Source organism: Stegodyphus dumicola, chromosome 3 (assembly GCF_044657685.1).
Source record: "Stegodyphus dumicola isolate Sdum_Otavi_A_Nest chromosome 3, ASM4465768v1".
Classification (NCBI taxonomy): Eukaryota; Metazoa; Arthropoda; class Arachnida; order Araneae; family Eresidae; genus Stegodyphus; species Stegodyphus dumicola.
This window is the reverse complement of record NC_140770.1, coordinates 117,770,781-117,782,833: the sequence shown is the minus strand read 5'-3', so window position 1 is coordinate 117,782,833 and position 12,053 is coordinate 117,770,781. Positions and strand designations below refer to the sequence as shown.

Genomic DNA, 12,053 nt, shown 5'->3' with positions numbered 1-12,053 from the left:
ATATTTCATTTTTGAAGCTTTTTGTGCATCTTGTGGCACCATGAAACTCTTCTGTATCATCTACCCACAAGCTAAGTTATGGGATACCCATAGAGAGCAGCACACTTTTCTAAAATGAAGGTGATCATGCAGAATAGCATGAATTGCTGATATAGAAATATCCAAATATTCCTCTATTTTGTGATAAACCAGCACCTCTTGCTTCAAGCATCTTTTTAACAGCAGCAATATTCTCCTTTGCGATAGACTAGGCTGGGTTTTCAGATTCTGAAGTGTCTTACAGGCTAAAATTCCTTTTCTATGTCTCCTAGTATTACATGAATTTTGCAGCCCAATGAGGAAAAACAATCTTTCACCACAGCAGACGTTTTCATCAAGCTCTGATCAATATTTATATTGCAAGCAAAGTTGTAATGAAAGCTCTGTATTATGTTTTTGATTGGCATGACAATGGGAATACTTCTCATGGGTCAGCAAAATAATAAGCTCAATCTGCCTTTTACAATGCAGGTTAGAATATATCTCAACCTATATGATTTCTCCCTACTTGAAATCATCATTGATGCATACTGCTAAACCTTCGTAGTCAGCATTTTGTAATATAATCCAAACAGTGCTCTTTTTAAAGATTGTACATATAAAATATTAGGACACACAGTATCTGTTCATAAACGGCTATTCTCTCCTGTTCGTTCACCCTTCTTTCAGTTGTCTTCTGCATTTCAAGAGGTTAATGCGAGTCTGAAGATTTACTATTTGTATTCCAGAAATACGCGCGACCGTTGAAGTAAGTTTTTGTTATATCTAATTTCCTTTTTTATTATAGAAAATATTTATTCTTTTGCATCTAAATCTTATGATTTTGTATAATTTGTGTGCATAATTACTTTTAATGATAAACTAGAAGCACTGTATACGTCACATACGCATGACCATGTTTAATATTTTTGTTCTTTTCTTTTGAGTTATGGCGAATAAAAGTAAAATGCTCGACAAGAATGATCCAAAGGATCTTGAGATTATAAGAAATTTGCTTTTATGTGACAGTGATGAAGATGAGGACATTATTTTAGATGAAAGCATTACAGATGAAGAAGAATGAATTTCAGAAAAAGGTGATTCAGATTCGGAGATAAGTGCAGAGAGCAATTCTGAAGAGGGAAATAATGATGATAATTCTTCCAAAGTGTACATAGCTTATCAAATGAAAAACATAAAAGTTAAATATATGGCATGGCATAAAAAAAAACTAAACGAGCGCCTCATAACATATGTGTTCGTGTTTCTGGAGTTATCGGTGAAGCTAAATATCTAACAGATATTTTGGATATATGGAAATGCCTCTTTACTGATGGTTTGATAGAAATCATCGCTGAAGATACGAATAAGTTTATTTCTTCTGTGAAGTCTAATTATTCTCGTATAAGGGACAGCAGAGAAACGGATGGAGCAGAAATAAACTCTTTTGGGCTTACTTTACTTAGCTGGTATTTATCATGGTAACAGAGTTCGGGAATCTTGAGGAACTGTGGAGAATGGAGGAATTTAAAGTAGTAATGAACTTGAAGAGATTTTTGTTTCTACTAAGAGCTTTACGGCTTGATGACATAAACACAGTAACAGAACGAAGACCATTTGGCTCCAATAAGAAACATTTTTTAATAGTTTGTCTCTAATTGCCAGAAGTGCTATTCACTTGGAGAGAATGTCACAACCGATGAGAAATCAGAAAGATTCTGAGGAAGATGTGGTTTCACTCAATACATTTCCAAAAGACCGAACAAATATGGCATAAAAATTTATGCCATGGTAGACACTCGTATGTTTTACATATAAAATATGGACATTTAATGCTGGAGCACAGCCAGATGGTATTTTTACGTAAGCAACAAACCACAAGATGTTGTAAAAAGGTTGACAGAACCTATTGATAACACTGGAAGAATAACCACAGACAACTGGTTTTCAAGTTTTGAGTTAGTACGAGAAATAGATGAAAAAAATTGTCATTTGTAGGTACTTTGAAAAACAATAAACCTCAAATTCCTCCAAAATATTGACTTCAAATCTTCATGATGACATAGCAACAGATGAAAATACCCAAGACCAAAAAAAGCCCGAAATTATCACATTTTACAATCCTACCAAAGAAGGCATGGATACAGTGGATAAACTGTGTGCTTCCTACAATGTTGTCAGGAACACCAGGCGTTGGCCTCTTGTAGTTTTCTTATCTATGCTGAATATAGCAGCAATCAACAGCTACATAATTCATTCAACGAATAATAGTGAAAAATTACTTTGAAGGTAATATCTGCAAAAGCTAGCAAATGCTCTTGTGAAGGAAAACTTTGAAAGAAGAAGCCCTAACTCTCTTCAAAGTGAGCTGAAATTTAAATTGTTGAAACGAAAAGCAAAATTAGCTGTTGTTGAAAAAATGACTTCAGGGGAAAAAAGATGCAAACCCTGCCAAAATGACAAGCATACTAGGATTACGAGGTTCAGCTGTGAAATTTGTTTAAAATTCATTTGTCTAGAGCGCTGTAAACATATTTGTTCAGACTGCACCGATGCAATGAAGTGACTATGAAATTGATTTGTTATGTAATATTTAATGTGTTTTTTCACTTACTGATTAAAAATATAAAAGTTCAGTTGAAATATTGGCAGTTTAATTTTGTTTTACTTTCAAGTTAGTTTGGTAAATCTTTAGTCCATTTTATATTGTTTTTTTGATTTATACTTATTTTATTTTCCTTAATTTAAAGTTAATATTGTTTAACTCAATTGTACTTATTAACATTTAACTATTTACAAACTAATTTAAATATTTTTGCTCTGGAAAATTTATTTTTTATAATAGCGTATCTAAGAAATATGCGCGACCTTTCTTGTTGGTGCAGAAGGCGCGCCCGCTGGAAGGTTAAAATTGTAGAAACACAAGAACACTAACAAAACATTTTAGCATCTATTGAAGAAAACTAGACCCTTTGACAGCTGCTACAAAATAAATAGAGCTATGAGGTTTCAGAAAAATACAAATATAATCGTAATAATATTTTCCGTTTACCTCAGCATCACACTTGCATTCTTCTAAGGCTATTAAAGCAAAAGCTGTCATTGGTGTTTTCCCTTGAACACCTCCCTAAAAATACACATTTAAATGTTACATAAAATAATCATAAACAATTCTTATGCCAAATATGCTGATAATTTCAAGAAATGAAAATATTTTACAAAGGTAAAACAAAAATGGCAACTTTATCATGCAACATAGATCCATATTAATGCGGATTATAAAAACTAAAATACTTATCACGTTATAAGTGAATCAACATTATACTTACTTTATCAAGGTCATACCCATAAACAGCCAATGAATATGTAGTAAGTCAGAAATCAGTTCTCAAAAATATTGATAGGAATGTGAGGTTGGGTTACAGCAACGGGGTTGGCAACATGATTTTGGATTTGATTCAATTTCATATATTCCCCCATTTTCTAAAGTTCTCTATTTCTAATATTGTTAAAGCAATATGCATATTGTTCCCTAAATCAGTACAGAGATTCCTTTGAATGAAATTGGTCTGTAATAATAGTTAAATGAAATGAATGATGAATTTAAATTATCTATACAAAGCTTGATTTTAAGCCCCATGTTAATAAATAATTAGTTTATTTAATTATTTTTAATAATTCAGAGCTGAAAATTAATTTTGAAGTGTAACAGGAAGAACTATACGTTAAGAGAAGAATTTAAAATTTTCTGCAAAGGGAATTTGTACTTCATTGTTAAAATACTGTTAAAATATATTAATATTAATGATAGCACTAAAAGAAATATAACTTATTTCATTATTGAATATTTTACATAGTACCTGGAACAACTAATAAATCCTTATTTAAACCAATTATTTATTAAAACTGTAATTGTTCATGATGAATAATAGAAAAATCATAAGAGCTCTTAAAATGCATTAACCAAATATAAAATGATTTCCAAGTTCTCAACAGAAATAAAAATACTATGGAACTGTATCACAATCTAATTTGGCTTTCTATTAATACCATTATGTATGTTATACAAATTATTAAACAAATATAGTCATAATAATAAATCAATTGAAAAGTGGGGGAAAATAGTGAAATCGGAGAAAGTTCATTGTAAAAACTATCAGTGCCTACCATCATGTCAAGATGATACATAGGATGGCTTTCAATGTAAGATCCATCAGGTTGCTGATCGTCAATAAGCCACTTGATGCCAGAGCACAACACATTTTCATCAATATGTATCAATTCATTTGCTTGGCAAAATACTTTCATAACAAAGGCTGTCAACCTGAAAAATAAATCCATCTTCTTTTATGTGATTAAATGATATATATTAAAATATTAAACTAAATGCAGAAATCAAGTAAAAAAAAAACATTTTTTAAATCATCAGATGAAACTACTATGCTTTCCAGCATGATTCAGCCCATGAAGTGGATGAAAGGCTGGATTTAACTGATTTCTTAAGTGTATTTCTGACTCTTTTTTTTTTTTTTTCCCCTCTCCCACATAAGTAAAATACACCAAGAGAGACATCACATTCTCATACAGCATGATCATTACATTCCCTAAAATGCAGTATTATGCAAATTCAGATGATATGAGATGGGAGAACTAAATTAAAAGTTTCCAAAAAATCATTTTTAACTATTAGAAATCACATTAAAAATCATATCAATATTTAAAATCATGAATAATAAATGAAGAAATTTTACAACAGTCTACATAATGCATGTTAATTTTCTTTTTTCTCAATGCTAAGCCCCCACCCACCCAAAACCCCTGTTTTCTAGCAAAATATAATCATCTGAATTCTTTTCTGTGGCATCTTGATTTTCAAATTCTCCTTTTTCTAAAAATCTGATTATTTATGTGTTTATATACGTGGGATATTAACTTCCTAGTCTAAAAATTTTCTCGTGCACTATGCAGTCAAACTGTTTACTGCATGAGTGTAAAATGATGGAACTCTCGCCACTTTGTTTTTTGAAAGTGAGATGAATGATGTCTTATTAAGAAGTTGTATATGATTTAATGTTTCCTTAAATTTGTTTTGTTTCAAAAAGAGTTGAGACTTGCCTAAGACAAAAACACACAAAAATAGTGCCAAAATCAGGATTAAAAATATTATTGTTTAAGAACAGCACTTTCGTATTTCACTGCTTGTTGTGCTTATGAATTGTGATATTCAAATATGGAATTAAATGTTATATATTTCTGATGCAAGTAAGTCAACTTTACAATTTTGAATTTTGTTATATATTACAACATGAAATTAGTAAATATAAAAGAAAAAGAAGCTGCTTTAAAAAATGAAAAAGTAGGGAATGTTAAGTTACTTCATAAATTTAAAATTCATCATGAAGTCGACCGTCACAACCGAAAGCGGCTCAGGGATTTTAGTGGTTTTACTTTTAAACTAGAAGATGACGACTTTTCAAAACAAAGCATGCTGAAGAAAATTTTTCTTTAAATGAAGTACTTACAGTTTCAAATGTATAAAGTATATCTTGTGATGGTTCAAAAACAGAAATAATTAAAAGGATTACAAGTTATTTATGAGATTTAAGAATTTCACAAAACAACGTAATTCTAGATGAGGATGATATTATATCTGATACACTTGAAAATTATGCAACTCAAGGTAATAATAATTCCTATGATATTCAGAATGATAAGTCATCAGTTCAGTTTCCATTTTCACAGTTTTCAAATGCGTATATAAATTTTAATGACATTGAAAGTTTAATTTCTAAATTTGATGGTAATACATATAATTCGTTTGACAAATTAATTGAAAACTTTGAGGATGTATCTAATTTGTTAAAACTAAATACCGTATTTATGCGAATCTAATGCGCATCCCCATTTTAAAACTTTAAATAATAAAAAAATGTTTGTCGGCGAATGTAATGCGCATCAATGGTATGAGGAATTTATTGAATCTTATTTTATACAAATATGGATTTGTATATAAACTATCAATCAATGGTATGATAATTTTATTTAAATTTAGATACCATATTTTATACAACAATGGATTTATACATTGTTGCATAAATTGTTGTATAAAATGTATGATTGTTTCACATAACAATAGCCCACTAATAGGTTAATTCTATGTAGCAGAACATAGAATTAACCTATTAGTGGGCTATTGTTATGTGAAACAATCATTGTTCATTACCACTACTGTATATACGGAACCTATCGTAAAATATGAACATGAAATAAATCGTAACATTTCTATAGCTAACAGTTTCTACAAACCGTGATTAATAGTAATCGTCTTTATTCACTACTGTTTTCATCACTGGAATCCTCGCAGCTCTCTTCGTCAGAAGCAGATTCATTTCTTCTTTCCTCATCGTCATCCTAGGAGTTCCAGAGCACGTCATCTTCACTGCCATTCAATGAATTTGAAATGCAGCATTTCTTGAAAGATTTCGCAATCATTGTATCTTCGATGCTTTTCCAGGCATCAGAAACCCAGTGTGCAACAATGTGCGGTGCAGTACATTTAATTTTTCCTATCGGGGTCAATTCACAGTTTGGCTCATAAAACCAATTTTCGTACTCCGCCTGAACGTACCTCTTAAAAGGTTTATTTATACTAACGTCCAGTGGTTGTAACACAGACGTCATCCCTCCAGGAATGATTACAAGATCACTGCCTAGGCTGTGCGTGTTCTTTTTTACGTCGTCGGTGAGATAACCAAGAAATGCGTCCAGACAAAGCATTGATGGCGGATTGAAGAGCCCACCGGGACGGCGTTCCCATACATTTCGGAGCCAATCAAGCATTAATGATTTCGTCATCCACCCCTTCTCTTGGTTTCGAATCAGGACATCATCTGGGAACAGCTTTTCATTCTTAGGGGTTTTAAGCCTTGTTTTCTGTTTGAAGATTAAGAAAGGGGGAAGTTTGCACCCGTCTGCTGTTATTGCCAATATCACTGTTACGCGTTGTTTTACACATCCCCAAGTTTTAATGATAACTTCCTTAGTCCCCTTCTCCGTAATGGTGTAGTTATAAGGCATATCAAACCAAATTGGCGTCTCGTCAGCGTTGCCAATTTGCCCCATTGAAAAATTCTTTTCCTTCCGAAGTGTGATGACATACCGCTGAAATGTTAGTAGTTTTCCCTCAAAATCTGCAGGAAGCTTTTGGCATATTGTTGTACGGCGTCTTAGAGATAAGCCCATTCGCTTCATAAACCGATCCATCCATCCACGGCTAGCCTTAAACTCTTGTTTCGGTATTCCAAGAACTTCAGCCTCCTCTTTTGCTTTATTTCTTATGGTGTCACTAGTCACAGGTTGTTCATTTTTCTTCCTTTCACGTACAAATTCCAAAACTTTTTCTTCAATTTTAGGGTGTCTTCCTTTGCGAGAGCCAGTGAATTTCTTTCTACTAGCTTTAGTTGCAAACAGTGCCAATTTCTGTTGCCGCCACAAGCGAACACTGCTCTCAGCTACGTTGAACTCTCCCCTGCCTTTCTATTGCCATTTTTTTTCAGCATAAAGAATTACTTTATGTTTGAAAGTAGCGTCATATGACATTCTCCTCTGTTTGCCCTCCCTTTCGTGACTACATACTCTGCAGTTTGTATCCTCTATGCAATAATGTGTCAACGATAAATGTAATGGTAAATCTAGTCGACAAATACAGTAATCCATTGTTACGATTTAAATTTGGTTGACGTCATCGGCGAACTATGCACTCGAATCTAATGTGCCATCGAATCTAATGTGCACCCCAATTTTGAATATTACATTTGGCCAAAAACGATGCGCATTACATTCGCGTAAATACGGTAAGTTACAGAAACTGATAATCACCAAAAGATCTTTAACTGGTAAAACAAAATTATTCATTGAAAGCGAGCAAAATTTAATTTGTGGAATGAATTTAAGGCTTTATTAGTAAATGGATATGGTGTTCAATATGCTCAGTTACATGAATTATTATCAAAACGTAAAATGCAAGAAAAGTATCTCTATGTGGATATTTTTTGGTAATTGAAAATATATGCTCCAAAGGTAATATTGAAAATGCCACTTTAATTGGATACCTTATTTACGGTATAAATGATTCTGCATTAAATAAGTCTATTCTTTACAGTTCTAAAACTTTGTCAGAATTTCAGGAAAAATTTAAGACATGAAAAAATTAAATCAGATAATGATGAAAATAAATCCATTAAGCTATTAAGCCTATGTTGTGCCTTAAGGAACAATGAAAGTAAATGCTGTTATTGGCAATGAATTGCTTTCGCAAATGGAAATTATTATAAACAAGAATGGGATATCTATGAAAATAGTAGAAGACGAAACTAGATTGAATTTAACGTATATAAATGTCGATCAAGAAAATGAGTAATTTGCTAATTAATTAATATTAATAAAGTACACAGGTTGAAAGTAAAACAATTGAAAGTTATGTTCCTAATAAAACTGAAAACCCTGCAGAAGAAACAGATGTAGATGAAGATGAATAAAAGAGGAGTTTGAAGAAGAAAAAATGTTAAACGTGGAAAAGGAAAACTGCAAAAAGTAGAGGAAGGGAAGAAGAAAAAATCCATTAATGAAAGTTCTGGAAATCAAACAGAGTAATGAAAAAATTAATGATTCCAAAAAACCCACTTCAGCTCCAAAGAACTCTAGAAAAAGAAATACTTGAGAATCTCAGAAATTGGTTGAAGATAATGCTGGTGAAACAAAAATATCAACAGTAAAAAAGAGTAAACAAAAGATAAACTTCAAGCAGAAGAATTGGACTCTGGTATGTCTGAAAAACCTAAAGATAGACAAGCCAAAGGAAAATATACTAATATAGAAATGCATATTATTTTAAAAAATGATCAACATATTTATTTGAGATGCAGACATTTGCCAATTATAGATAAAGAAAGTGTCCAACTAAAACAGGAAAAATTCAATATGTTAAATTGAAAGTATAAGAAAAGCTATCTTTAGCAAAAGCTCGTATGAGAAAAATGATGGAGAATACATTATCTGATAAAAAAACCGAACTGGAGAGAAAAATGTGTACCACATGAAAAATTTTGTCATTTGCAAGAAATTTTTGAAGCCGATGATTGGAAATATTATGGAGATATATGAAATGCCACTGCTGCTCCAACGCCATCTACTGTAACTTCTAACTTAAGAATCAACTGAGCTTGAAACAAGGTCATATAAGAGGCACATATCTTCCTTTGAAGAACCTTCAGTCCCAGAAATAAGATTTCTTAAAGCAAAATCAGCTGTTAATTTTATGTATGGAATTGGCAAACAGAATACTTTCACTTTTCAAGCAGATACTGATCATATTTGTGGAAAAGAAAATAGTAAACCTAAAGAAATAATTGACACAGAAATTCATAATAATTTTGAAACTTACCGAGAAGAACTCCAAAAAGATACAAAGAAATAAATATTTAAGGTACAGGAAGGAAATAAGAAAACATAACTTTTGAAGCCATTTTCTAAAATGTTATAAAATTAATGATTTAGTAGCAGTCAAAAGAACTCAATTGGGACCAAACCTTAAGTTAAAATCAAAGTATTTAGTCTCATATAAGATTGTCAAAATAAAGTATAATGACACCTATGACATTGTAAAAGAAGGAAGTCTTGATAAACCCATAAAAACAACTAAATAAAACAATGGAAACAAGCAGAAGAAAATGTTTAGAATAATACTAATTATGATATTTAAACCTGGAGTTATGCAACTGATAACCGAACTGTGATTTTTCACCTAATAATGACTTTTATTTCAGTTAATTAAATGAAATGAAGTTTTCCAAAAATGTAAAAAATTAAAGATATTTTTCCGTTTTGGATGAAAATTTTCAAAAAATTAGAAGGGACTGTTGATGATGCTATTGTTGCAAAGATAAAGAACAATTAAGATGTTTCCTTTCAATATTGTCATTAGCACACAATTTCACCTTCTCCCTTCATATTTCTTTTAATTTTCAGGTTTTGGTTTATTCATGATGATGGTTACTTTTACCAAAAACAACCATGATGTAAGATGACCAATGACTAATGATATCAGGAGTAGAATAATGCCATTAAGGTCGATGCATAGCAGGAAGGCCGAATGTAGGATCTTAACTCCATACCTAACAATATTCTAGTGTGCTATCCAATTTAACTGTTTATTGCACGGGTATAAAATAATGGAACTCTTGTCACTTTGTTTTTTGAAAGTGAGGTGAACGATGTTGTATATGTATTAAGATGAACAATGTCTTATTAAGAAGTTGTATCTGATTTAATGTATAATTAAACTTGCTTTTTTCAAGACAAGTTGTGACTTGATCAAGACAAAAGCCAACATATATTTCTTGACAGATCATTCCAGACATCAAAGTGTGAAGTTAAGTATTTGAAGTTTTGTGTTTCTTTTAATAAAAGGATCAGCCCTTTCTTAAACTATTCATACTTTCTAGAACACTCTGCACAATTTAAACAGGATTTTTATCAGTTATCTATTGCTCTGTGGATTAATTTAATATTAAATATAAATTTCTTAACAATTAATAATTTGTTCTTCTCCCCCCCTTAATATTTTTATATGTCAACTCTGTTTTCAAGCAATGGCAGAACAAATACCTATTACAAAAATGTCATGTTAAGCTCTGATTTTCTCTGTTTTTCAAATGTATAAAAAAATAATATTGCTTCTAATATCCAATGTATTAGTTTTCCTGTTGGATTAAGTAGATATATAAATAAAGAGTATGAGAACTGTTTGTATTTTAAAGGAACTTATTTAGGGAATATTTTCTAAGGAATTTATTGGAATCTACTATTCCATATGCATACAGCTAACCCAACTTGCTGTGAATCAAGTCCCACACAAAACAATGGACATAATTTAAAAAGAATAATAATATACCAGATATTTTTCTGTATTACTGATATATCAAAATAGGGCCAAATCTAAAACAGAATTACATGTTAAAATTGATCAAATACCAAGATATCATAAAGTTCTAGGATTTTAAAATTGATAACACTGTGGCTTTTTTTTTTTTTTTTTTTTTTTTTTTTGTAATGCTATAACATATTTAAAAGACTAGAAGTCTAACTTCTGCTATTGTTATATTGATATTATACAAAATGTCATATTAAATATCCCTTTTTTAGATATATGTCAATTTGCTAATCTTTACACTCGAAAAAGTTATTTCTCAAAAGTAAACACCCTATATTCTGGTGTATAATGCACACTTTCAATACAATAAATAATGCTGAAATTTATGGGTGTTTGTTACATTCCAGATATAGAAAGGATAGATTTAAAAATAAGGAATGAGTTAAGAAAAATTAGATTTCTATACATAGCAAAATGCTGGTTATTTAAAAGAAATGACATAACTTATGAACTTAAAAATTTTCATTATCAGATAACATAAAAAGTTCATCATATATTCACATTCGTCTTCTATTATAGCTTCAGGCACATCATCGAATTCTGTTTCACCTTCACAATCACTTTCAATCTGATTCATAAATAGATAATCATCTTCCATTCCATCTAGATTATTAGATATACTGCACTTTTTTCATGACATTTGTTGTTTCATGAATTATGTTGGGTTTAATTTCATTCTATGCTTTTATTATCCATTTACACACACACTATTATTAAACTGACATGATGCATCTGACCTTCTTTTGTAAATGTTTTTCCACCTTCTAACATCCATGTACTCCACTGTTGCAAATTTTCTCTGAATGGTTTATTGATACACACACCTAAAGGCTGAACTAATGTCATTAATCTGCCTAGAATAACTGCTATGTCTGTATTACTTTTTCTTCTTCAATGGCTCGACAGCCCTGGGTGGGTCCTGGCCTTCTAAAGAAGTATTCTCCAGGTATCTCTACTTTGGGCAACTATTTGTCTGTTTTACACTCTTTCAATAATTTCTTCATATTATCTGATAGATGTGATCTGAACATGGTTTTAATTTTAA

At 31.1% G+C, this 12,053-nt stretch overlaps 1 protein-coding gene across 1 annotated transcript in view; it reads right to left on the bottom strand.

Moving 5' to 3' along the window:
- LOC118194875 (A.superbus venom factor 1-like) overlaps positions 1-12,053 on the bottom strand; it is a 325,092-nt gene that overhangs the window by 104,524 nt on the left and 208,515 nt on the right. The window contains exons 25-26 of the mRNA XM_085813226.1: positions 4,186-4,342; positions 3,071-3,145 (exon numbers count right to left, since the gene is read on the bottom strand). Coding sequence (XP_085669352.1) covers positions 3,071-3,145; positions 4,186-4,342 — 232 coding nt within the window. The remainder of the gene's footprint in view (positions 1-3,070; positions 3,146-4,185; positions 4,343-12,053) is intronic.